Source organism: Manis pentadactyla, chromosome 14, assembly GCF_030020395.1.
Source record: "Manis pentadactyla isolate mManPen7 chromosome 14, mManPen7.hap1, whole genome shotgun sequence".
Taxonomy (NCBI): Eukaryota; Metazoa; Chordata; class Mammalia; order Pholidota; family Manidae; genus Manis; species Manis pentadactyla.
This window is the reverse complement of record NC_080032.1, coordinates 75,005,211-75,029,152: the sequence shown is the minus strand read 5'-3', so window position 1 is coordinate 75,029,152 and position 23,942 is coordinate 75,005,211. Positions and strand designations below refer to the sequence as shown.

The window sequence follows — 23,942 nt, the reverse complement described above, 5'->3', positions numbered from 1 at the left end:
TCTATAGTATAGTTTATCTAGTATTTACTTGAGCAATTGATAAAGTCAGGAAATGGACATACACAAACTTAAGTACCAGGTTTGAAAGACTTGAGCATTTGAGTATGTATTTGTACTCTGAATGGAAATGTGGGACTCAGCAACGAGGTACATTTTGTATTTATCATCGAAATTATTATTATCAATTTCATAAATTTCAAATGTTCCTGCACCCAGGAAATATCATAGTAACATTAAATATATATTGTTCTTTTAACTATTTCTAAAAGTTGTAATCTCCCATCATAGTGCTTGTTGATATTAGTGCACAAATAAATGACTACAGAGTACATTGGAAAATGTTTAAGCCTATACTTTCCCTGGTATCACAAATGACCTACATTTCAGAGAGCATATTTTGCTATCCAATAGAAGGAACCCAAGTCTCTTGTTTAATATCCACAAGTTAATTGAGAAGGCAAATTTGGAGTCTCCATTGGAAAGGATAGAACCTTGTATAATTAGGCAACACAGGAAACCTCATATACTCAATATAATGAGAACATAGCGTGCATATACTATTACAAAAAGAACATTTAATGCCTTCTGAGATCTGCAAGCTCTCAGCAGTTATTAACTAAGGCCCTCACCAATAATCTCTTAAGTGTAAAATATGTTTTTTCCTTCCAGTCTAGCCTTTTCGTAAATGCACTGTGGGTCCATAGACTCTGAGATGTCCCCTGATCTTCAAGTGCTTAACAACTTTAGGTACTGACTCTGGAATTCCTCGCAGGCTTAGATAATACTATCTCTCTTATTTGAACAGGGTAGTGAAAAAAGCTACCTCTTCAAAACTATCAGTTCTACTTTCCTAAGTCTGACATTTTGGGTGTGAGCTTACAGTAGACAAGGATTTTATGAAGACAGGAAGAGGCTGGTCAGCTCCTCCAAGCTGCCAAACTTTTCCCCCTTGAGCTTGAGTTTAAAGGAAAGCAAACCATTTTCCTGTCACGGATTTTTCCTGTCACGGAATTCTAGCATATGCTTGGGAAAGAAGTTAGTTGGGATATAAGGAAAAGATTATCAATACTACAATGCTCGGGTGAAACTGGATTGTGGTATCACATTTTAAATAGGGTTAGGCTCTTAAAACAGGTGGAAGGTGAAAATCAAGAATAGTATGTTTTCTCTGAAAAAATTTAAGTCACCCATAAAGTCCATAAAGATCAAAATTCATATATTAAGCTTGAAATGGACATTTCCTCTCTCACACCATGAATATTTCTCCCAGCACAGGAGCAGGTACTGGTTCTTCAGCTGAAGTTCTTATACTAGGCTTATGTTTAGGAGATATTTGTAGTTTTTCTTTAAAAACTAGATTCAGACTCAGGGCTAGGAGATGCTTCTACTACTAACAGCACACGCTGTGGCACAGACCAGCTGAGGCGACAGCCCTCGTCTTTAACATCTCACGCGTGCTTTGTTCTCAGCGGGGCATAGGCTCGTTGACTGCAGGAAGGCAGACCACTTACACTAAAATGTTCTCTTTCTCCCTCCCTTCTTCCTTCTCATTTCCTTCCGTTTATTCCCTATTACAAACTTCTCTTCCTTTCTCAGTCATACCTTACTCTTTAATCTGAAAACTACAAGGCTACTTTGAAGAAAATTCATGCTTGTTTTTTTTTAATTAAAGAAACTGTTTTTTACTTACAATGGGAGTGGGTAGATGTAAAGGAGGTTACTCAAGAAACCAGGTGATAAAATACAGTGGAATGGTAAGGTGAAGTAGAAGAGTGAGAAATGATATTGAGAAGATGGGAATGACAAAGCAAACCTCATTTCTTGAAATAGCCTGTATGAGATTGCTTTGACAATCCAAAGCACTATTCAAATGCTAGGTTTGCATGGGATTGATTCTGTGACTGGCAGAATCCTTTATGAAATGCAGCATTATCAATTTTATTTTCAATTATTTCATTGTGGTAGAATACACAAAAAATGTACCATCTTAACCATTTTTAAGTGCACAATTCAATGGTATGAAATATATTCATAATGTTGTGCAACCATCACCACCATCCATCTCCATAATTCTTTTCATCTCGTAAACCTGAAACTCTATACCCATTAAACAGTAATTCCCTACTTCCCCTTGCCCCCAGCCCCAGGCCACTGCCATGTTACTTTCTGTCTCTATGATTCTAACTACTTTAACAGATTTCATGTAAATGGAATCATACAGCCATTTTCTTTCTGTGACTAGCTTATTTCACTCAGCATAATAGCGCCCTCAAGTTTTATCCACACTGTGTCATGTGTCAGAGTTTCCTTTAAGGCTGAATACTATTCTGTTGTATGTCTATACCACATTTGTTTATCCATTCTTCTGTTAATGGACACTTGGGTGGCTTTCACATTTTAGTTACTGTGAATAATGCTGTTATGAGTATGGATATACAAATATCTTTTTGCGATCCTGCTTTCAGTTCTTTTGGGTATATACTCAGAAGTAGAATTGCTGGATTGTACCATAATTCTATTTTTAATTTTTGAAGAAACAGCCATATTTCCATAGCAGCTATACTATTTTATATTCCCACTACTACTGCATAGAGATTTCAGTTTCTCCACATCCCCACCAATATTTGTTTTCTTTTCTTTTTTATAGTAGTTATCCTAATGGTGTAAGGTGTCATGTATCAAATTTTGAGTCTCATCCTCTAGTCTCCTACACATAGAATGACCATCAGGTAGAAAACAAAAAGAAGTCCCTTTGTAAATTTCCTGTTAGAATAACAGAATATGGAAAGTTCTTAATAATTTTATCTTCAGAAAAATTGAACTTTCATGTCAAGAGCAGTAAATTTTATAGCATTTCCTTCAATCTACCATAATTCAGCCCCCACTAAGTGTCAGGTACCAGATAGATGCTTAAGATACAAAAGTTGGAGAAGTATTGGAAAGTGTATTTTTCTTCTAGAAAACTCAGATGATACTGAGACTTGCTTTGAGTAAAAAGAACCACAGTGTTTCTTAATAAACAATCATGTGAGTAACAGACCACCAAGGTTTCTTAAATTTCAAAAAACATTAAGATAGTAATTAAGGCAAGTAGGAGACCTATATAGCATTTGGATTTCTAGGAATGTTGCACTAAATCTGAATAATAGGAGTAAGGCAAAAATTAATCTTTTAATCTGCTAAGGGAGTTTTTTTTCAAAGATGGTCTCAAATTGAGGATATTTAGAATACAAATATGATAATACTCAAATTAGAAATTAATCACTAAAATTTTTAAGTCAGTAAAAATTAACCATTGAACTTAATGTCAAAATGATTATAGATACAGAGAATTTTTATGACTAATACTGAAATGAAAATTCTGAGATTAATTATATTAGGTGATTGGTACTCTGTTGGGATAAAATTTTAAAAGGGTATAAACCATGTTGTAAAAAGAAAGATATATAATACTTTGATTATCTTGGTATAAATATTTTTATAGAACAAGAACAGAGTTTGAATTTTATTTTGTTGCGCTCTGGAATTATTTTTCATCTGTTTAAAATGGATTTATGTCCTATGGTGTAGTAGTAAATATTTAATAACCAGCTCACATTTTTTTAGAAAAAAACCCACAACACTTTGATTTTTGAGATTTGCCTATTTCTGTGGCATATATACTCCCATTGTGGCTGATTTCAGGCTACCAATGTGATGTCATCGAACAAATAGTTGAAAAGGAATATACACAATAGGCTCTTGCAAGCCTCTGCTTATGCTAAAACTATATCGGAAGTCAAGGATGACTTGGTGAAATAATTTACAATCTAAGCAAACCTGAAAAATAGTGTAATCCAGTATGTCAGTCAACAAGCCTTAAATAAGTAAGCTTAAAAGACCATTAGTTTGATTCATGAATTTCTAAGCACATACTTCACAAAGTACCAAAGTAATATATTTAGATAATTTTAAGCAAAAAGAAATAACAGCCTAGGAATGTAATCTCATTTCTTGTCACTTCGTTTGGAATATTTATATTTTAACTAATTACACCAAACATGTATAGAGCCCTCATTTGGTGTTGGGTAGTATTCTAAGCACTTCATGTATTCCAACTAATTTAATCTCCCAAACAAATCTGTTTTATAGAAGATTAAACTGAGGCACAGAGAATCCATTTGTTCAAGTCATAACATCAGCATATGGTAGTATGTGATTTTAAAAAATCATAGCCTACTTACAGTCTATCTGTGTGCCCTAACTGCTGCTCATATGGCCCCTAGAATGATCTGGAAAGGATGCTACAAGAGAGACTTCATGTACATCTAGCATTACCAAAGTGAAAGACCATATAGACTGTAGAAATGTAGTCTGAAAAGATTAACAATAAGTTAGGAGAGCAATAAACATAACCAAAAAAGGCTTTCCTTAATTTCTCCTCCTCTATAAGAGTAAATCACCACCAAGAAATTATTGAGTTGAAATTTAGAGTTTATTGCAGTAATATCTTCTTTGTAATGAAAAAAATTATTATATAGAAATCATTGTTGAGGGGAATTTTGTGTGAAAATTGTGGATGCATAATTTGTTAAGTGCTTTTTAATTTGAATCTTTGTGAGAGAAAATAAAGAAATGAAGATAATAATTAAGCAATACTTCAAAAGAAAAAACAACTGGTTTCACAAAGTTCATGAAATTCTTCATTGTTTTCAATCATAGGGATTAGCTAAAATTCTCCACCACCATTAAGTGATGTGGCAGCTGAATTACCCTGTGACTTTATCTGCTGGTGTAAATCCTCTTTATCTAATCTCATAATTCAAACCAATAAGAAAGGATTGCTTGTTTATATACAAGATATGAAATCCTTCATTTTCATTACTGAGCTGTGTTTTTTTTTCTGTCTTCAAAGTTAGAAGTCTACAGGAGCCTCAGATTAGGCCTAAGCATGGATATGGATTTTCCAGATTTCTGACAAACCGAATTCAAAGCAGTCGTTCAGGGACCTGAGTAAGGACTCCAAAGAAGAGTGTTGCTAGGCTGACTCATCTAGTTCAAGAATCAGCAGCGTCCAGTGTTTGCAAACATTTTCAAAACAGAATCACAGATGGTTAGTGTGAGATGTTCTGGAATGGTGATGTAAGCATGAGTATGAAAGTGCAGTAGCTGACAAGAAATCAATTTCTTTCTCAAGATACTGTTTGTAAGGAGAATGTCACCTCACTGCTGCTTTCTCTTAAGGAAACCAAGAATGAAAGGAAAATCTACCCCCAGATATATTGCATCTGCTTCTGCTCTATTGGACTGTTAATTCCCATTATTAAGATCTGTATCCTTGGCTAAGGGGTAAATCTGCAATTTAGAGAGGGGATTTTATGTGTGTATGTGGTTTATTTTTGCCAACCCATAATCTGTCCACAACTGGAAATTAGTCTTTATGATTTAGGCAATTGTATTGTGAAATGCAATTAGTTAATATATGTAATACTTTATAAACCATGAAAAGTTATACAAATGCTTTCCTCTTACATGTTTTTTGAAGAGTAAACAACTGGAGAAACTGTCTAGGATACACATACTCTCTACCCCCACTGGGTGCAGCATCTTATGTTAAGAAGTGTGATCCTGGGTTATCACTGGTTTTTGCTGGAGTGTTTGTTATATGGCCTTACTAGACAATAGGAATGAGGATAGTCTTTGGGCATGACTTATATACTTGGCTTTGTACATTATGGAGGATTTATTAATATGTTTATTATGCATATAGAAGGAACTAGGTGGACCTAGGCTTTTCTCTAAAGACCAGGTCTATAATACAGTCAGTGGAGTACAAATAAGAATTTTCATTTATCCTAGGGGATACAGGGGTCCAATTTGTAAAAGGCCTTTTGTCTACCTAGAAACCAATAAAAGTAACCAAAGGATCTAGGATGGTAGAAGTCAGCTGTGTAGGGAAACAATATTCAAGTGAACTTCTGAACAGCTGAAACAGACTTGAAGCAAAATTATTAGATGCTGCCTACAATTCAAAAGATATAGTGAATAATAATGAGTAGGCATAGTTTAGTTTAACTATTAAACAAACTCAGGACAGAAGTATCAATATTAAGAAAGAAATTCAAGGAGACGTTGCCAGTGAACCTCACATAGCCACTGGTGGAGATAAAATCCTACAAACAATAGTCCGATGTTGTAGTTGGCCCCAGATGATGGCCAAATAATCAATAATCTTAAGTGAAGACAGAGCCAATTTCATTTTCATATATCCAATCAATAATTATTGAGTGATTGAAGGCTTACCTGTGGATGGATTATTGGCTGACTAATTCAGTAAACAATATTAAGAACCTACTATTAATGAGGTTCTATGTTGGGCACATTTTCATGTACCTTAGAGGTTGTATAAAAAGGATATTAAACTGCCAAAGTGCAGAAGCAGCCGCAGCTACTGTAATGCCAAAACACATTTGACTCCACCTTTTCTCTAGACCCTGGTACATATCTCTATCACAGTGCTTAATAACTTCTTCTTTACTTTTTCTGTCTCTCCAACTTGGAACTTTTTCTGCAGAACTGAAATATTTTTGCTCATTTTTAACCACTACCATAGTCAGTACAGATGTTGGTCAAATAAATGAATAAAGGTTAACCCAAATTCCTAGTGGACAATGCAGCAAAATAAATAAAGTTAACGAAACTGTAATCTAATCTTTAAATTTCTAGGAAAGTGGATTCTAGGGAAAAAGTGTTATGTGAGTAATTTACATGTACACTCATATATGTTAATTAACATTTGTCTTTCATAAACTAGGTATCCCTTCTCTATGATGTTCTAATGGTCTGTACATCTATCTCTGCCCTTATCACATTTTATAGTAATTATTTACCTGTCTTTCTTCCCAGTATTCTAAAGAAAGAGTAAGCACCATTAATGTGGCAAATGTGTATTATTCATTGTAGTTTTCCCCAAGGTTTATCACAGTCCTTAGCATGCAGACCATTCTCAGAAGATGTTTAAGGAATGAATGAATATGTGGTGAATCTTCCTGAGGTTAATCATTATAGAAAGCAATGTACTGAAAATGATAAAAAGGGAAACAATTTGATTTGAATGCATCTACAAAATAAGAAATATAATTTTTAAAGAATTAAACTGTATTATGCAGTTTATGTTGGCATTTTAATACCATATTATGGCCATTTAGTGAAAGTTCATATTGCTGTATTGTTGGAGACATTCTTATTTCTTTTATTGAGGAGCTATTTTTAGCTAGCAGTGAATGATTAGTCTTGGAATTATCTAATCCCATTTCTACTTTAATTTGTAGTATCTTTTTAAAGCAAGGAACTTTCAGAGTTCTGGTTTCCTTGTCCCCAGCTCAAATAAAATACAACAACCTATTTATCCACCAGACTTTTCTGTTTCAGTAAACGATATAATTATTTGTTAAAAACCAAAAAACCAGGAGTCATCCTTGAATGTTTTCTTTTTGTCCCCTACCTTCCAGACTCCCTTAGCCAACCCATTAACCACTGCCAATGTCCAATCAATGATCAGGCCCTCAGCTCTGATTCCAAAACATATTGTAAATCTTTGAGTTTTCACCACTTCTTTACCATTAAGGTCTTGCTTTAACTATTGCAGTGGCCTCCTAACTGGTCTCATTACTACACAGGACAGCATGAAAGAGCTTTGAAATCGACTGAAATCCATCAATGGTTTGCTCCTGAACTGAAAATAAAAGCCAATCTCCAAACCATGTCCTCAGTGCCCTACTTGATCTGGCCTCCACCAAATTCTTCACATTTAACTCCCATTGCCAGCCCCTGTCTACCCTACCTGTCCCCAGGCCTTCTTGTTGACACTGAAATGTGCCATGCTTATTTCCATGCTCATAGCTGTTATTTTTGCTGTTCTCTTTTCCATGAACTGTTCTATGGATTTCCAAAAGGGGGATCACTCATTACACGGTTGTCTCATCTTTCCAAGAGGCCTCTTTAAAATAGCATCCCTGTCCCAGTCACTTTCTATTCTATTTCTCTGCTTCACTTTCTTAATAAAAAACGAATTTCCTCATGTTATTTATTTACATGTTAACTTGTTTAATGTCTGTCATCCTTACTAGAAGGAGGTTAGGGTTTGTATCTGCCTTGTTTCCTGTTGGATCCCCACAGCATTGAATGGTAGGTGCTCATTAAATATTTCTGGAATGATTCAAGGCTAATTCAGTGCAGTAAGTGTGCTAGTTTTAAAATATGTAGACCGGGGTAGTAAACGCTATGGACAATACCGCAGATGTATTGAGACCATGAATTCATGTCTCATTGTCCATTCAAGGTTTATAAGAACACAAAAATATTATATTTCAGACAATTCAAACCAGAATAAGGTAACTAATAGGAGAAGGCCAATTCAGTTCACTAATAACTTGAGGAAAACTAATTTGTGCCATTGACAATCTATTGGGAAAAAAGCAACTTTCCTTCCATCTTATTAGATATATTACCATGTTTGTGCTATCTTGGGGGGTTTGAGAGATGGGGAGCAAGTCATCTGCTGGGTTTCTATGCCATTACATGCTATTTGTCACTTTAGGACATGGTTTACTTACTGTATCATTTAATTACTGGAACAAACATTATTTGTGCACTGACCTCTTTATCCCTCCAAACGTTTGAGCGTGACCTAAGAATTTTCCGTAGTCAATATGAAACATGTGGCCTGACTTTGTCAGCATGATATTGTCGTTATGTCGGTCACAGACTCCCAGGATGAATGTTACCACACACCAGCCAGCACAGGAATAGAAAAAATTCCTCAAGGCCTAATCCGTTGAAAAACAATAACACAAAAATAACAGTGAGCACATTTGCATCAGAGCTAGTGGCACAAAATATGATAAAAGCCAAGTTACATAACCAAGAACCACTTCTACATCTCAGTTGAGAGGAGGATATGCTTAAATAGTTGGTTCTTGATATGCTACAGAAGAACATGAAATAGCCTGTTCTTTAGCCTAACAGATGAACGTTTGCATTGAAACTGGGGAAAATGTCTCTTTCTTTCAGCTAGAGCTAATTTGCATGGTTTATTAGAGAAGATTCCTGCTGCAATTTTTTGATGTCTTAAATATTCAATATCGAATGTTTCTTTTCAAGGTAAAAGAGGAAGAAACAATGTGGCCCAATATTGCCTATCCCAGGAGAAATTAAAAATATCAACTTTTGAGAATTTGATTTTTTTTAACACAGAAAAAGCTATATTGAGATATCTATAATATTTTATGTTTACCCTTACAAATAGGTCATCCGGCTGATGTACAAAAGTGTTTTGTTACAGTGTATCTTAGTGAATGCCTATGTGGCTGGAAGCAGATTACCACTAAGTCAACTATGGCTTATATTTATTCACAAAATCATTCTTTGTTTTCAAAATGGTCTCCTGGGTATACAACATTTTCCTCAGTGATGCAACCATGCATGTATCCATGGTGTACACACGTGTGATTGGGTGGGCCACAGTGATGGGTCTCCTTGTATGGCTGAGTCGCTGGAGTGCATGTCTATGCCACTGGACTACATGCCAGGACATCTTGGTTCCGCAGACCCCAAATGTCTGAGCAAGTCACTTTGCTTGTCTAGATTTCCTTCACTTATGAAGTAAAGATAATAAAATATGTCCTTCATACAGTGGAAAACTTCAAACATTATAACTCCAGGGATTTGTGTAAAAGAAAAGTTACAATTTTGGTAACAGCTAAAAAAATAGATTTCAAGAGAATATCATCTAATTCTTTGTTATTTGCCCTCTAAAAGCCTGTATTTTTCCTCTACTCCAGTCTCACAAAAACTGGAATAGATGAATTACTGGTTCTCTCTCTCATGGACTGTGTTAGCTAGGGTGACCCGTCATCCCAGCTTGCCCAGGACTGAGGAGTTTCCTAGAATGAAGGAATTTTAATTCTCAGGGTAGCTCTAAGCAAATCTATGCTGGTCCATCACTTCTACATGTTATTTAGCATAAGGGTGCCCTTCCTCTGGGTGGACCCAACTGTACCATTTCATGCCTCGGGAGTGGAAAAGGCCTGGCTCTATCCACTCATCCTTCGACCAGGAGCCCTAGTATAGCGCAGAACCTGCACAACTGCGCACTACCGGCCAGCTGTTTGAGTGAAAGGTGGGAAAAAATGTTTGAATCCGAGTAAAACAGCAAATATTATAAAGTTCTGAGATCTAAAATAGAAAAATAAAACTCTTTCATGCATTCTGCAAACAATAAATAGTAAGGCATGAAAGACTTAAGCTTGGCAGAAGAAATGTATCGCAAGGGATGGAGGAAGGTTTATAGAAGTTGGAGATTGTGTACAAATAGGCAGAGGTAACTTGAAGGAGGTGGTTTCAGGTGAGGTTGCTGTAAGGAAGGCAGCTGAGCAAAGACAATCTTTACTGACAGCCCAGAGTTTTACCCAGAAGAAAAACCAAACACAGAAATTGTTACCTAGTTAATATACCATTTAAACTGGGTCATTACTACTAGGCTAATGACTGAGTGAATTAGAAGTCAAGGTGTACTTAATTTACTTTTTCATAAATCAGAAAATGTAATGAACCGGAACATATTTTTACCTAAGTACATTATTTAAAATTAGCTCCAGCAGGACAAACCTTCTCATAATCCTCCTTCAAATGGTTGTGCTCACTGAACCACTTTTTGATTGTATTTTCTCTCAGCGGTCCTATCAGTCCAGAGTGGCGATGGACCTTACCTAGGGTGACAGCATCGGGCACCATCTGTACCAATCCTGGTTGATAAAAAAGAGATTATGGAAGTAATTATTTCTTCATAGGACAAAGGACTCTTAAGAAATACATCTTGACAACAATAGTTGCCAGTGCTACTGGGATTGCCATTTTCCTTTCCAGAATTTCTTTTCTGAAGGAGCCTTATCTAGACGGATTTCTTTCTAATTTTTCCTAAATCCTGGGGAGCAGTGAATATTAATTATGCATGAATCAGATCTATCAGGAGAAGCTTTACTATTTCTTCTAAAACTAGAGTAGAGAGCCAATCTAGACAGTCTCACTCAGACCCCTCTGAGTCAATAAAGTAGTGGGTTAACTAACATATGTCTTGGAATTAATTTATATTTTAAGGAAGGAAATTCAAACTTGTATATCAGGCATATTTATGATGTAAGTGAACTAAATACAATCTCCATAACAAATATTTCAAATATATTATGGAAACCAATGTTCAGGTTAATTAAAGTTTCACTGTTAAATGTTCCATTTCTAGGAGTGAATAGAACAATTCTGCAGTAAACATGTAGAAAACCACCTGCTCCTTCCTGTTCAGTCAACTTTAAAGAGAAACTATGATAATGATTTTTTAAAAGGGAACATACACTGATTTAACTTCAATAGGACCTTTCCCCATTGGCCATGTATCTATCAAGGCTTCTTTTCATTGTGTGCCTAAGGTTATTGGAATGTAAATCTCAAACCTTCTGATTTTTATTCTGTATAGAATAGCAATTTAAACACAGTATTTAAAACTCTCCCAGGACTAATGTCCACAGATCAATTTGTAATGTACAGTTCTATAAATAAGGTAATTGAAAGAAATTAAAGTTTAGAATTTCTGATTTCCACAATCTTGATAATTGCAAGACTTGCAAACTCAAATGCCCAAAGGGATCAGGGACAAACATGTAACTATTAGAAAAGAGAGATGGCTAAATTTTTAAAGTTGACTATTTCATAATCTACCTTAAAAACATTCAAATTAAACAGCAAACAAGCAAATCACAGTGATGGTAAATGAAACATTTCTCTGCTGGCTTTGGCCAATAGCAGGTAGTTGCAGCCTTAGTCTCTATCTTAATATCCAATAGTCCACTTGTGACCTTAAGAGTCTACCTTGCTGTACCAGAAATAAACAAATATGGGAAGTGGGAATTGAATACAGAATGCTGCAAAAATAACCTATGAAACTTCTTTGTTAAAAAAAAAAGAAAAGAAACAGCACCCAGAGGTAAATCCTGGGCATATCCTTAACAGCGTAACACTTCCTCCTCCTCCCCAGGGGAGTTCAGTTCTTGTGCAGGGTTTCTTATGTGTATAAAATGAGATGGTAAGTGTGATGCGTTACATTTAGCAGTAAGGTAATTACTCAAGAAAGAGGTGGATGTCTTTCTAATTTTGAAAACTTCCCTCCTATTTCTAGTTCCTCTATTTCATACTTTTGAAAGGAAAATCACCTTCTGTCTTGTTTCTGACTGCTTCACTGCCATCTCTCATCTGACCATGTATAAAATTAGGGCTTACATTATTGCACCCTTTGTTGTAGCCATGTCAGTTACTTTTCAGACCACATTTATCTTCAGGGAGTAAATCTTTGCTAAATCCTAATCCATTTATCATAAGCCTTGCATTGCTGACTACTCAGAAAATCTTCTACCTAATTTATAAAAATCATAGTGGCCAAATTCTGCTCATTAATTAAAACTATAAATTACATTTTATACTTTTTAAGCTGGTACGCATCATATACCTTTTAAATACTTCTAATATAATTCTGTTTGCACTGAACAATATGTGTGGTTCCATTCTTATAGTCTTCTAATGCAGCATTCCTCAAATTTTAGTGCACATCTGTATCACATAGGGATATTGTTAAAATGTAGTTTCTGATTCAGTAGGTGGGTATGGGCGCTCAGATTCTTCATTTCTAATAAGCTCCTAGGTGATTTTAGTGCTTCTGGTCCATGAGTCACACTTTAAATAACAAGGTTCTTAGGGACAAAACTTTTCAAGGTGGTATCACAGAAGGCAGTGGCTTTCAAAATGGGGTGCATAAGAAACACCAGAGCAGCTTTTTTGTAATCACTGAGGCCACAGGTGAGAGCCTGATATAGTGCCCTGTTTGGGTATGTAATTGTTTGTATGTACTCTTCTCATTCCCCTAGGTAATTTTTATGCCCATCATATTTGGAGAGCCAGCAATGAAATAAATCCTAAAGAATCATTATATGACCTGATAGTCTCTCTCAAAGCTCCTAGGACATCATATACAAAGTAGTCATGAGAATTATAATCAACAATAATGTTGATCAAGTCATGTAAACTTCTGGCCTTGAGTATATGTTCCTTAAGGGCAGCAACTCTGTTTAGCTCATTCTAGTATTCCCTACCATACTTTCTAACATTTCTTTAGAACAGCAGGCATTCAGTAAGCTTTGGAACCTGATTAAAAATTGAACTTGATCTCTAAAAATGACACTTGCTTTAATCACCTCTATTCTTGAAGAATTATTTTGCTGATATAATGCCCTCTGAACAACTATAGGTTTGTTGGTAGATAGAGGGGAAGAATAACTTGTTTGTCTTATGACATCCTTAACTTTGGGCAAGTCTACAATAATTTTTGCTGAATCATTTCATTAATTTCAAAAGACAGCCTCTGTTACATTCTGTGATTATAAATGAGAAATGAGTAGATGAAATTAAAGAATTCCACTGAGGTCAATGATTGATTCAATTTCTGAAGAAAAGGTGATCCATGTGACATCAAAAAGATCACTGTGGCTCATCTAGCTTTATTCTTGCTCTTCCACCATATAAAGATAAGAAAGAATTAGGCTGCTTGTGGGAGAATAGGGAAAGTAAGACTCAAGGAATAAAAATCTTAAGAGTACCCATGATTAAAGACTCTTCAGAGCTAGAGCTTTAGAAAGAGCTCAGGGAATGGCAGCAAGAGCCCTATTATTGGAATAAAAATAATTGGGTAGTATGACTTGTAACAGAGTCATCCTGAAGTATCAAGTTGCAAATTAAGATAAGTAGAAAGTGCTTCCATGCTTATTCTAAAATCTCAAGTCACAATTGGCTGGGGTCCTGAGCCTAGCGGTAAGATCAGGAACTGGGAAGCCAGACAGTGACAGCTTTTCATTTGTAATGATGGGTTTAAATTGTGGTTCTGCCTGAATTAAAAAAAAAAAAAAAAAAAGACTACATGGTTGTAGGTCACTTTTCCAGATTCTTATTTCTTTATTTATCAGGTGCATCTGCTATAATTCACACTAATTAATTTAATGAAATTCTTAGGGGCAGTGACGTATGTAAAAAGACAAGGCAGTTTAAGAATTAGTTTTTTCAAATTCTGCATGATTGTAACTAATTACAACTTTTACTGCTGATGTTTTAGTAAAGTAGGTGAGCCACTGACATTACTTTCATTGATAATGTGTGTTAGAGTAATTATATTTCCATATTAATGTCTTGGCTTTTATGAAGGAAAAGAAATGCTAATGTTCAAAGTTTGCAAGCATAGTCATCTTTGGCTACTGAACTTATACTTCAATCAAAGGTCTTTTAGGAATTAAGTGCAAGTTTACAATGTATTTAAAATTTTCAGAACTCCTTTGAGCACTTGTAACTTTGTAAATTTTGTGTTAATAGGCAACAATTGTATTTTTTGAAGTAGTAGTTTTTCTACTTAGAAAAAGAGACAATAATGTGAGTTGGTTATTAATATAACCAACCCTTAAACACACAATAAGATAGCATAGCTAACATTTGGATTGTCAAAGTCCTCATTAGTATCCACAAGGACAACATGCTCATGTGAATTATTTTGGCTTATCATTTTTGAAAACAAATTTTTTTAAAAAGAAGAACAATGATGCATAATTCTTTTGATTTTAAAATTTGTAGTCTAGAATGAAAGCTGTGGAAAGATTGGTGGCATATTATCAGCGAATGTATGAGATAAATAATGTAGGCCAACCAACTTTTTAATCTATACTGACCTTGGCCTTTTCCTGTGGATAGACATGCATAAATGATCATTTGCATATCCAGGCCCTCCTGCAGCCAAATATTGTCCATCACTTGAATAATCTGCAGAACAAACATATCCTGACGAAGATCATCTCCGGCCTATTGAGAACAAAATTATAGACTATGAGTTTCTCCTTGAATTCCATTAAGAGTTCTTAAATATGGTATATGTCATTTCTTTCTCTGAATAAATTTCTAGCCTGTCTTAGAGTGGTTTCAGTTGTTTTATTATCCTAAGAGTACCTTGTGTTTCTGAAAGAAGATCAAAGAAAATGAGAACTTCCCTTAAATGATTACAGAAGCTTTAGCCATCAAAGTAGAGGCTACTCAGGAGGTTGTCCCCTGATAATAATCTTTCGATTTATTATCCATGTGCACGGTCTTCAACTCAAAGTCTAGTGAGACAGACTGGATGAATGTTTATCCAAATTTCAAACTTATACAAGAGAGCTCTCTTTCTGAGTGAAATATTATTTGGTCTTCCATAAATGTATGCACTGATCTATAGTTATACAAGAGCTTCTTGACTAGGAATATAAATAGCAGATGAATTATGATTCATCAGACTTTGAATCACTAACTTCTCTTATTATGAAGGCAGTTAAAAGTTTTCAGAGTAAATGGCTTTTGATAATAAGAAATGATAAGGTGATTTTCTAGCACAGGTGAAGGAAATGTAGTACGTCCAAAGGGGAAGGATAGTTTTATGCTTTAAAACAAATAAGATACTTGGTTTCAGAAATGCTTCTGAAATCACATGCAGAAAATTATTCCAGGATGAGCTTTTCTGTTGCTTTTCTTTCTTCACCAGAATTGCAGTGTCCTGGGACATGGGACCACTAATGCCTGAAGTAACACAGGTCAAAGCAAAAGCATGGGTGTGCTAATTACTATCCTCAAAAACAGAATCCACCAAAAAACTACACTCTGAGACTTGGTTGTCTAATTTGGTTGAAAAATTGATTAAATTAATGGAATGATTGGCAAATCCTTAATTTTTACTGATAGCTCCTTCTTTAGTCCTTTTTTCCTACTTATCTACAGCCTAATACCTTACCTTTAACTCTATTTTTCCATGGGACTCATGACAAAAACTAATATGGCACATATTTATCTTTTATTTAAAAATAGAAAAAAAAACCCAAATTACTAAAAGAAGCAAGTACTTGTAGATAAGAATTTTATGTTAAATTATCATTTTAGTTTTGGCTAATTTTGATTCCAATTTAGTATCTAAGCCAAAAGAAAACTTCCCCACTAAGATTTCACTACACATTCGCTTTCTGTGCTCCTCAGAAGTGATTATATAACTTCATTTATTAAAATACATCTTAAGTTTTGCACTAGAGGTTTACTGCCTTTAAGCCAGTAATGTTTGATCCATTGCCAATCATAGTTTGGCCTGTGCTATGATTCTGTAAAAATGCAGAATCAAAAATAACTGGAATCCTCTGTGCTGCTGCCAGAGGAAGATAGCTATAATATATATTTTTGTGAGTAATAAATCAATGGGTCTACTTATGGAATCAACTGGATGTTTTAGGAGGGCTACTGTACCTTGAAAATGACACTAATGTTTTTGCCCATTGGGTTGGCATTGATGAAAGTGATCTTCAATGGCAAAGCATTCGATGTGAAATATGAACATGCCTATAGAAAGAGAAGTGAATAATGATAAGCAAAATAAATCAAAAGGAGCACTTTCCATGAAATCATGGTCCCATGCAGAATTTGTTATGTGAGCAAATAAAACACATGAATATTTTTTACGCTTGTAACAAAGAAATGTATTTATTTAAAAAACAAAACAAAACAAAAAAACCCTTTAGCTTACCAACCAAAGCCTTGGAAACTGAAAAGCCAGCTTTTTGGCAGGTTGTAAATCTTCAACTACATTTCTTCTCACTGAGCAGTGATGATATGTTGGGGGTTTAAGCATACTAAGTACTATGTAGGGATTGTGCTTATGCTAAGAGATAAATTGCTATTTAAGTTCTTCCCTTTTTAATTATTTATGCCCTGCAGCATACTTTAAGGAAACAGATATAAAGGTGAGAAAGACCTGAGTTTAAATTTGGACTTTTCTCTTCTCAGTTCTTTCAATTACATTGCATTTCCTTTTCCAGCTTTATGATATTGACTACTTCCCATCATACTTTCCTTGTTGCTTGTTCTGTTATGTGCTGACAATGGTTTGAATGTTAAAAGGCTGTGTGTCTTTGGGCTATTAGAGAGTACACACTGACAGTGAAGAGTTAAATCAATATTAAAGAAAGGAAAAGGACTTGATAGTTACAATTTATCAAGTTAGTAAAATATGACATCAATACATGTTGAAGGATCAGTTTGAATATCATGATTTCTGAGAAGTCTGAAATCGGTAGAAATTGAGAGGAAAGGATCTGTTTCTTAATTTAACCTATCAACGTAAATCTAATCTAATCCCTAAGCAAATGGAAACTCTTGCTTACTGAATCAGTTTGAGTTTTATAGTAAATGGGTGAGGCTGCTTGCTAAATAATGAATTCTTGCTTTAAGAATCAGTCAATCAAGAAACAAATGACCTTCTGCCATTATATTGAATTGGGAAATCCTGCCTTAGTTCAGAAATGAGTCTAGATTAATGGTTATCAAACTTTATTCATCCAGTTCTTGGAAATCTCCTTGAGGCTTCCCGAATTCAGGGTAGAGACAAAGTACAAAGCGAAGATGAAGGCAAGGCTTACCTCTTCTTCTTAATCACATCACTCAAAGCTCTTTTGCTTTCATTGTTTATACTTTGTTTTTCACATGCAGCTTATTTTTGGGGATTAATGTCAAAGATATATATTTGACGACTAGTATACAATAAACCGTTATCTATATGCGGACAGAAAGAGACACCGTCTGCTCAAAGAGCCTACAAAAAGGTGGTATGAACGTATACATGTGCACATTAAGTTGAAAATAATGTACAAGGCAATTTATCAGAGTTGAATGAAGAAGCAGTTGAAGAAGAAAGTCTTTTATAGATAAGCTAGATTTGAAAATTGGGAGAGATACAGATTAGCAAACAGACTGAAGGAAAGATTTTCTTGATAGGAGAAGGCAAACAATGAGATCTTAGATTAGGGTAGAAGTTAAAAGTGTATTAGGAAAGCCACAACCAAGACACAGGAAAGAAAGAATTAGTCTTATAGGATGATTTTATGTACATGGTAAGAAGGGCTGGAATAGAGAAAAGAAGATAAAAATTGGAATAGAGAAAGGAAGATATGACCTCTACTCTTGAGAAGCACACACTAATGAAATAAATTTAAAATAGTTTTAAATAGAAAGGAAAAGAAATCCACTGGTAAATGAAATGTCTGGTCCTTTCTTTCTTAGGAAAGGAGAAAGACTACACAAAGTTATTCTCACTCTCTCAAAAAACCCATTTTTTTGATAGCCAAAAGGAAATGGTCCATTGTGATTAGTGATTTCAAGGAGAGACAAGGGTGAGAATTCTTCCAAAAAGAAAGTTTATTTCAGACCTAAGACATTTGCTTTTCTTCTTGGGAAGCCATGCTTTAAGAAATGGACTGATCCAGTCCTTGGTGCTTCTCCCAGTGTAGTTCAGTGATAGTGAGTAAAATAGAATGCTGACTGTAGGCTTTCCTACACTTGCTACATGCATAGGGCTTCTCTCTAGTGTGAACTGACACTAACCCCTTTCTCACAATCATTGCATTTATAAGGCTTCTCCCCAGATTGGTTCTCTGATATACCATAAGATTGGCATTATAACTAAAGACCTTCCTACATTCATTACATTCATAGGATTTCTCATAAGTTTCAATTCTATGATATATAATGAGGTGTGTATCTCGACTGGATTGCATACTTTCCACATTTATAGAGCTCTTTGCTTGTGTCAAGTCTGTGACATAAAATAAGACTTTTACTCAGACTGAATGCCTTGACACACTGCATTCAAAAGGTTGTTCTCTGGTATGAATACGTTCAGTCAACAAGCAGAGATTTCTGACTGAAGACTTTTCCACCCTACCTATACATATGTACTTGTTACCCAGTGTGGAGACTGATGTCAAACAAAACATTTACTCTGACTGAAGGCCGTTCTATGTTCATTACACTCATAAGGCTTCTCCCCAGTATTTCTCTGATGGTCAATGAGTAGGAAACTCTGACTGAAGGTTTTACACATTAATCACATCCACGAGGTTTCTCTTAATCATGGCATCCTTGGTATTGAAGGAGATGGGAGCAGCAATGACAAGTTTTCCCAAACTCACTGCATTCATGTCTTCTTCCCTCAGTAGATTCTTAAATGAACCATTGGCTGAGAGGTCTGTCGGAAGGTCTTATAATGTGCATTACACTCATAGAGGTTCTTTTCAGATGGATCCTCTAATGGCCAAGCAGATGTGGGCTTTATTGATTAGAACTTTGTCACATTCACCAAACACTCCAATGTGATGTATGTCCCTTCAGATACTTTTGTTGTTGAAGGATGGACTAAGACGTTTCCGGGAGAGAATGTCATCTTGCCACATCGGGCCTGTTTACAGTTGTACACATGACTGCCCAGCCCTGTCCCAGGAGCAGTTGGTCAGACAAGTGAGGCAAAGATGTGACTCTACTTGGGGCATTTCCTAGTGTCAGGGAAAGTACCACCAACTGCAGGTAGCTGCAGGGAAGGAGTGTAGTCCCAGACACACCAGTCTAGGTGGTGACCCCAGCTTAGCTAGATGCTTGGACACCACAGGATTGCCTGTTAGAGCTGAAACCCCATATTCCCAAAGCCTGCAAAAGCCAAAACTTGCATGTAATTTAATTGAACAAATAGTTCTACTCCTTCAACAACAACACACCAAGAGAGCAGAAACAAAAAACACCTGGACTTAATGATCCATATTGTTTTTTCTAGTTTAAGATACCAATGTCTTTGAAATGTTGTATTTCCACATATCTTCAGCTTTAATTGGTGAATATTTCTAATGACTAAAAAGTTACACAATTGTTTAAAATTAGTGATAATTTGGATTTTAGGTCAGATACACATATGTCAGTTTATGGAATCTGATGCCTTATTTTTGTTATTTTTCAAAATCTTTTCATGCAGCATATTAAGAAAGTTGGTAGGATGTCTTTGTAGCAGCAAAGTTGTAAAGTTCACAGTATCAAGCTTTTAGTGAAACTTTCTATAATCATACAAAAAATGGTCTAATTTTTCTCCATTATATCTCTAATTATTGGATTTGTTTTCTTGATTATCTTATGACTTCAGTTAAGTAACAAGTATAATGCATGCATGATAGTTTAACTCCTTCACTTCCAAATCTCACATCAATCCTTCTCTTTATTAGTGTTTTCTACTCATGGACTTTTGAGAAGAAGGATAATAAAGCTCATGGAGAACAGAGGAGAAAGAATGATTCTAAGTCACAGGAGGGTTCTGACAGAGGCACTGGAAGAGAAAGCAGTTAGGAGTCTGACTCAAGGAAGGACATTCCAGGCATACATAAAATCACAAAACATATTGTATGGCCCACTGACACATGAATTTCAATGAATTTTAAGATGAATAAAAACTGAGATGTCGTAGTTAATGATATGCTAGTTTTAGCTAATGATATAATAGTATACAAGGCATGGGTATGGGCATAATCTAAATAAGCATGAAATTAAACCCAGCCTGCATGGGTTCACTGAATCAACCCTCTTGAATAAATTGAGAAATGAATTCCATGAGAAGTATCTTTATTTATTTATTTCTCTGAACTGATGAATTGTTTCTAAATCAGCAAATCATGTGATGAGGCAATGTGATGCCAACTGATCACGATGCATCAAATGCAGCACGTGGTTTGGATGGATTCAATTACTTTTTTCTTAAAATAATTGCAATGACAATTTATAAATTGTTTTTGCCATTTCATAAGCATACAATGAACTAAACAATACAAAACAAAAATTCTCAACCTATCTACAGAATAAACTGACGTACCTTGCGATCAATCCCCTTTATACATAGGGCAGGGTTCACAGGAAGGTGACAGGTATTTATATGCTGAAAGAATTCTTCCAGTCTTCCAATCTCTTTCATCAGTACCTCCTGTGAAAAATCATTAGGAAAAGCTTCTTAGAAACTGTAAAGAAGTTGATTTTTCCCGTAAGCTATAATTTTCTTCTACTGATTACATAAACACTTTTAATTCAGGGGTTGCCCTCTTAGATGCTTTGAGGTCAGAGAGGTGATGTAGCCACATATGAGTAGGCAGCAAGCTAAAGACAATAGGGAGTGCTGGAGGAAATGGGGAACTAAAGAGTGCATGCCCTTTCTAAGGAACTTTAAATTCAATTTAACAGAATACCAAAATAGCACTGTTCTGCTCAAATAAAACACTATGGTGGGGGGAAGGGTTGGACTTGACCTATGGCCCACCAACTTGCAATCCTTGCTTTAAGTTAGTTATTAACATGATCCATTTCTGATAATTTCCTGAAATGTTAGTTTGTAACTCTTAAGATTTACACTTAATAATAGTAAATTTTAGAAAAACAATCACATATATTAGGAGCAATAATGACAAAAAAACAGTAATTGCAGACAACTGATAATTGTCAGAAGCAGTAATATATGAGCAGATTGTTTAGTAAATGCCAGTGAGTGTATTTCTAATACTTGACTCACTCCCTTCCATAGTCCTCTGTACCTGTGGAAGATCTGACACCACAAACACCACCTTTAGAATTGTGTATTCCCTGACAAAAGGGGTTGGGGGGACAATAATAATTCAAAGCAGAATAATGATAATAAGAATTCAAAAATCTAAAAGCTCTTTTTAGACCATTTTTGAAAATTTGTTAAGCCCAATTCTAAAAATGAGAATGTAGGATTAATAATGTTTAATTAGTTCTCACTCATGGCTCTTTGGCAAATAACAGAATCACGGTCCCAAGAATCCAGAACAAAGTGGAGAAATGAGGCAAAATTCTACTATGGCAGTCTTTCTGTCTGTGCCCCTTTTGCCTTGTCTATGCCTGGATTTGCTTGAGGAATAATCTGAAAGGGAATCTGCTCTTCTTAATTAAAATCTCTTCATTTCATATAGTCAGGTACAATTAGTTCTTTTTTTAAAAAAAATAGAAAATAACTCAAACTGAAAGAAATGATAAGTGCTTCTGCCACTTCATTCTTTTCCCCTTCCTATTTTCAGGTGAAAAAGTGTTATCACAAAAGCAGCCAGTCAAGGTGAGACAAATAACACTTATTTGAAAGAATAAAGTTAGTATCACTCCGGAAACTGATGCAAATGGTCAAAAAAGGCACCAGAATTATTGAACTGTAGTATATATCTTAAATATGTGATGTCCTTTAGAGCATAAGAAATAAAGACCAAACCAGTACACAAATTGTATACATTTTAAACCAAAACATTTTGCTTGTTTTTAAGTTTTAGCCCACCCCTAGAAAATAATAGGTTTTCTGTAATATGGAGAAATTATAGAATTTTTCTTCTTTGAATTGCCCATCATGTTATACGCCTCAAGGCTCTTCTGTGTATCTAGAGTTTATGTATCTCCCATTTAAAAATAAATTCCATGTTTATGCTTTTTATTTTCCATTTCCTCCTAGGTAGTGAAGTAGCATAGCTTCTGGCCTTTCTACTAGGTGAAGTGAATTCCAGCAAGAAAAATTTTGGGCTTTTAAAGAATTCTGGGACTCTATGCCTATTGCAATTTTCTTATTATTTTGTTGAAAACTTGTTTATTGGAGAGAGTGGGTAGACAGAAATTTTGTGCTCCCTTGAGGACAAGATTCATGTTTTAGTTATCTTTCTATCCTTAACTCTCAGTCTGTAGTAAATACTTAATTTTATTGAATGATGTTCTTAATACAGTGAATAAATGTCCACTATCTTCCTGTGTCTAGAAAGTTAAGAGAACTTACTTAATGGTCTATATGTGAAGGAAAGTAGTGATGCAGATAATTAAACAGAGGGATAGCCAGGTCCATTATTATAATCAACAATGAAAGAGGCAGAATATTTTGACTATCATCTGTGGATCTTAGTATAAAAGTATTCATATCCACACCACTATTGATTTGCTTCATTTAATTTATTTTATTTGTTGTGGCAAAATAAACTCTTTAAAAGTGTGAGATTGATTACTGCAATGTTAGAAAAATCTAGACTTATATGTACCTTAGACAAGGGTGCCCTAAAAAGTCCCCTTGTGTACTTCTACGAGTCTGAGTGGTACTGCCATTTTGAGGAAATCACTTCCTCGGTCTTTTTAGTCTAACTGCCTTGAAGTTGGTCTCTTCTTGTCAGGTAATCTCTGTATGCTACAAGGCTACATAGATCAAAAAACATGACCTAGTGATAGACATTATCATTTATTTTAGGATTGTAAATGTAAAAAGACTTGATTAAAGTAATTGATTAACTTAACATAATATAATTTGGCCACAGGGATGGTAATACAGCATGAAGAATATAGCCAACAGTTCTATAGAATCTTCCTATTTTGACAGATAGTAATTGTACTAGTTGGGATAAGGATTTAATAATTGTTGAACCACTGTGTTGTATACTTGAAACTAATATAAGATTGTATATCGACTATACTTCAATAAAAAAAGCAAATAATTAAATGTCTTATAACTAAGTATAGTCAAAGAATTTGCTTTCTAAGATATGAAATTAAAACTTAATTGAATGAAAGATCTTTTAAAAAACCCTCGCTACATCAAGATTGATTTCTCAACAAACCTGTCTTTGAGGGTCACTGGCAGACTTGACTTTTTCCCCAATGTCTTCCAGAATTTCGATTAGTTTCTTCTCCTTGGAAAACTCATCACTCAAGGCTTTTCCTGTACAGAACTGGAGAGCGGCCAATAGCTTTTGATACCAGCTTTTAAAATAAGCTTCATTCTGTGCATCCTTTAGCAGCCTGAAGGAAAGAGGGGAAAAGAATTCTTGTATTTAAAGCTAATTTTTTTAAACCACCTCCAGCAGGAACAATAAGTGCATTTCAGACTAATCTGTATTTGGTGGCTTTGGGCAGTTTAACAGCCTAGAATGGGTGAAAATGTTTATTTGTTGGCAGTTAACAAGTTCCATCTGATA

General features: G+C 35.1%; 1 protein-coding gene across 9 annotated transcripts in view; it reads right to left on the bottom strand.

The window, feature by feature from the left end:
- The window catches only part of PIK3C2G (phosphatidylinositol-4-phosphate 3-kinase catalytic subunit type 2 gamma), a 378,973-nt gene that overhangs the window by 96,001 nt on the left and 259,030 nt on the right, over nucleotides 1-23,942 (bottom strand). For all 9 annotated transcript variants that reach the window (XR_008993799.1, XM_057492030.1, XM_057492029.1 and 6 more), the window contains 6 exons: nucleotides 23,586-23,766; nucleotides 20,813-20,920; nucleotides 16,381-16,473; nucleotides 14,793-14,922; nucleotides 10,648-10,784; nucleotides 8,638-8,807 (listed from right to left, as the gene is read on the bottom strand). Coding sequence is in view for 8 of the 9 variants with exons in the window: in XM_057492030.1 (XP_057348013.1) it covers nucleotides 8,638-8,807; nucleotides 10,648-10,784; nucleotides 14,793-14,922; nucleotides 16,381-16,473; nucleotides 20,813-20,920; nucleotides 23,586-23,766 (819 nt within the window). In the remaining variant the exon portion in view is untranslated. The remainder of the gene's footprint in view (nucleotides 1-8,637; nucleotides 8,808-10,647; nucleotides 10,785-14,792; nucleotides 14,923-16,380; nucleotides 16,474-20,812; nucleotides 20,921-23,585; nucleotides 23,767-23,942) is intronic.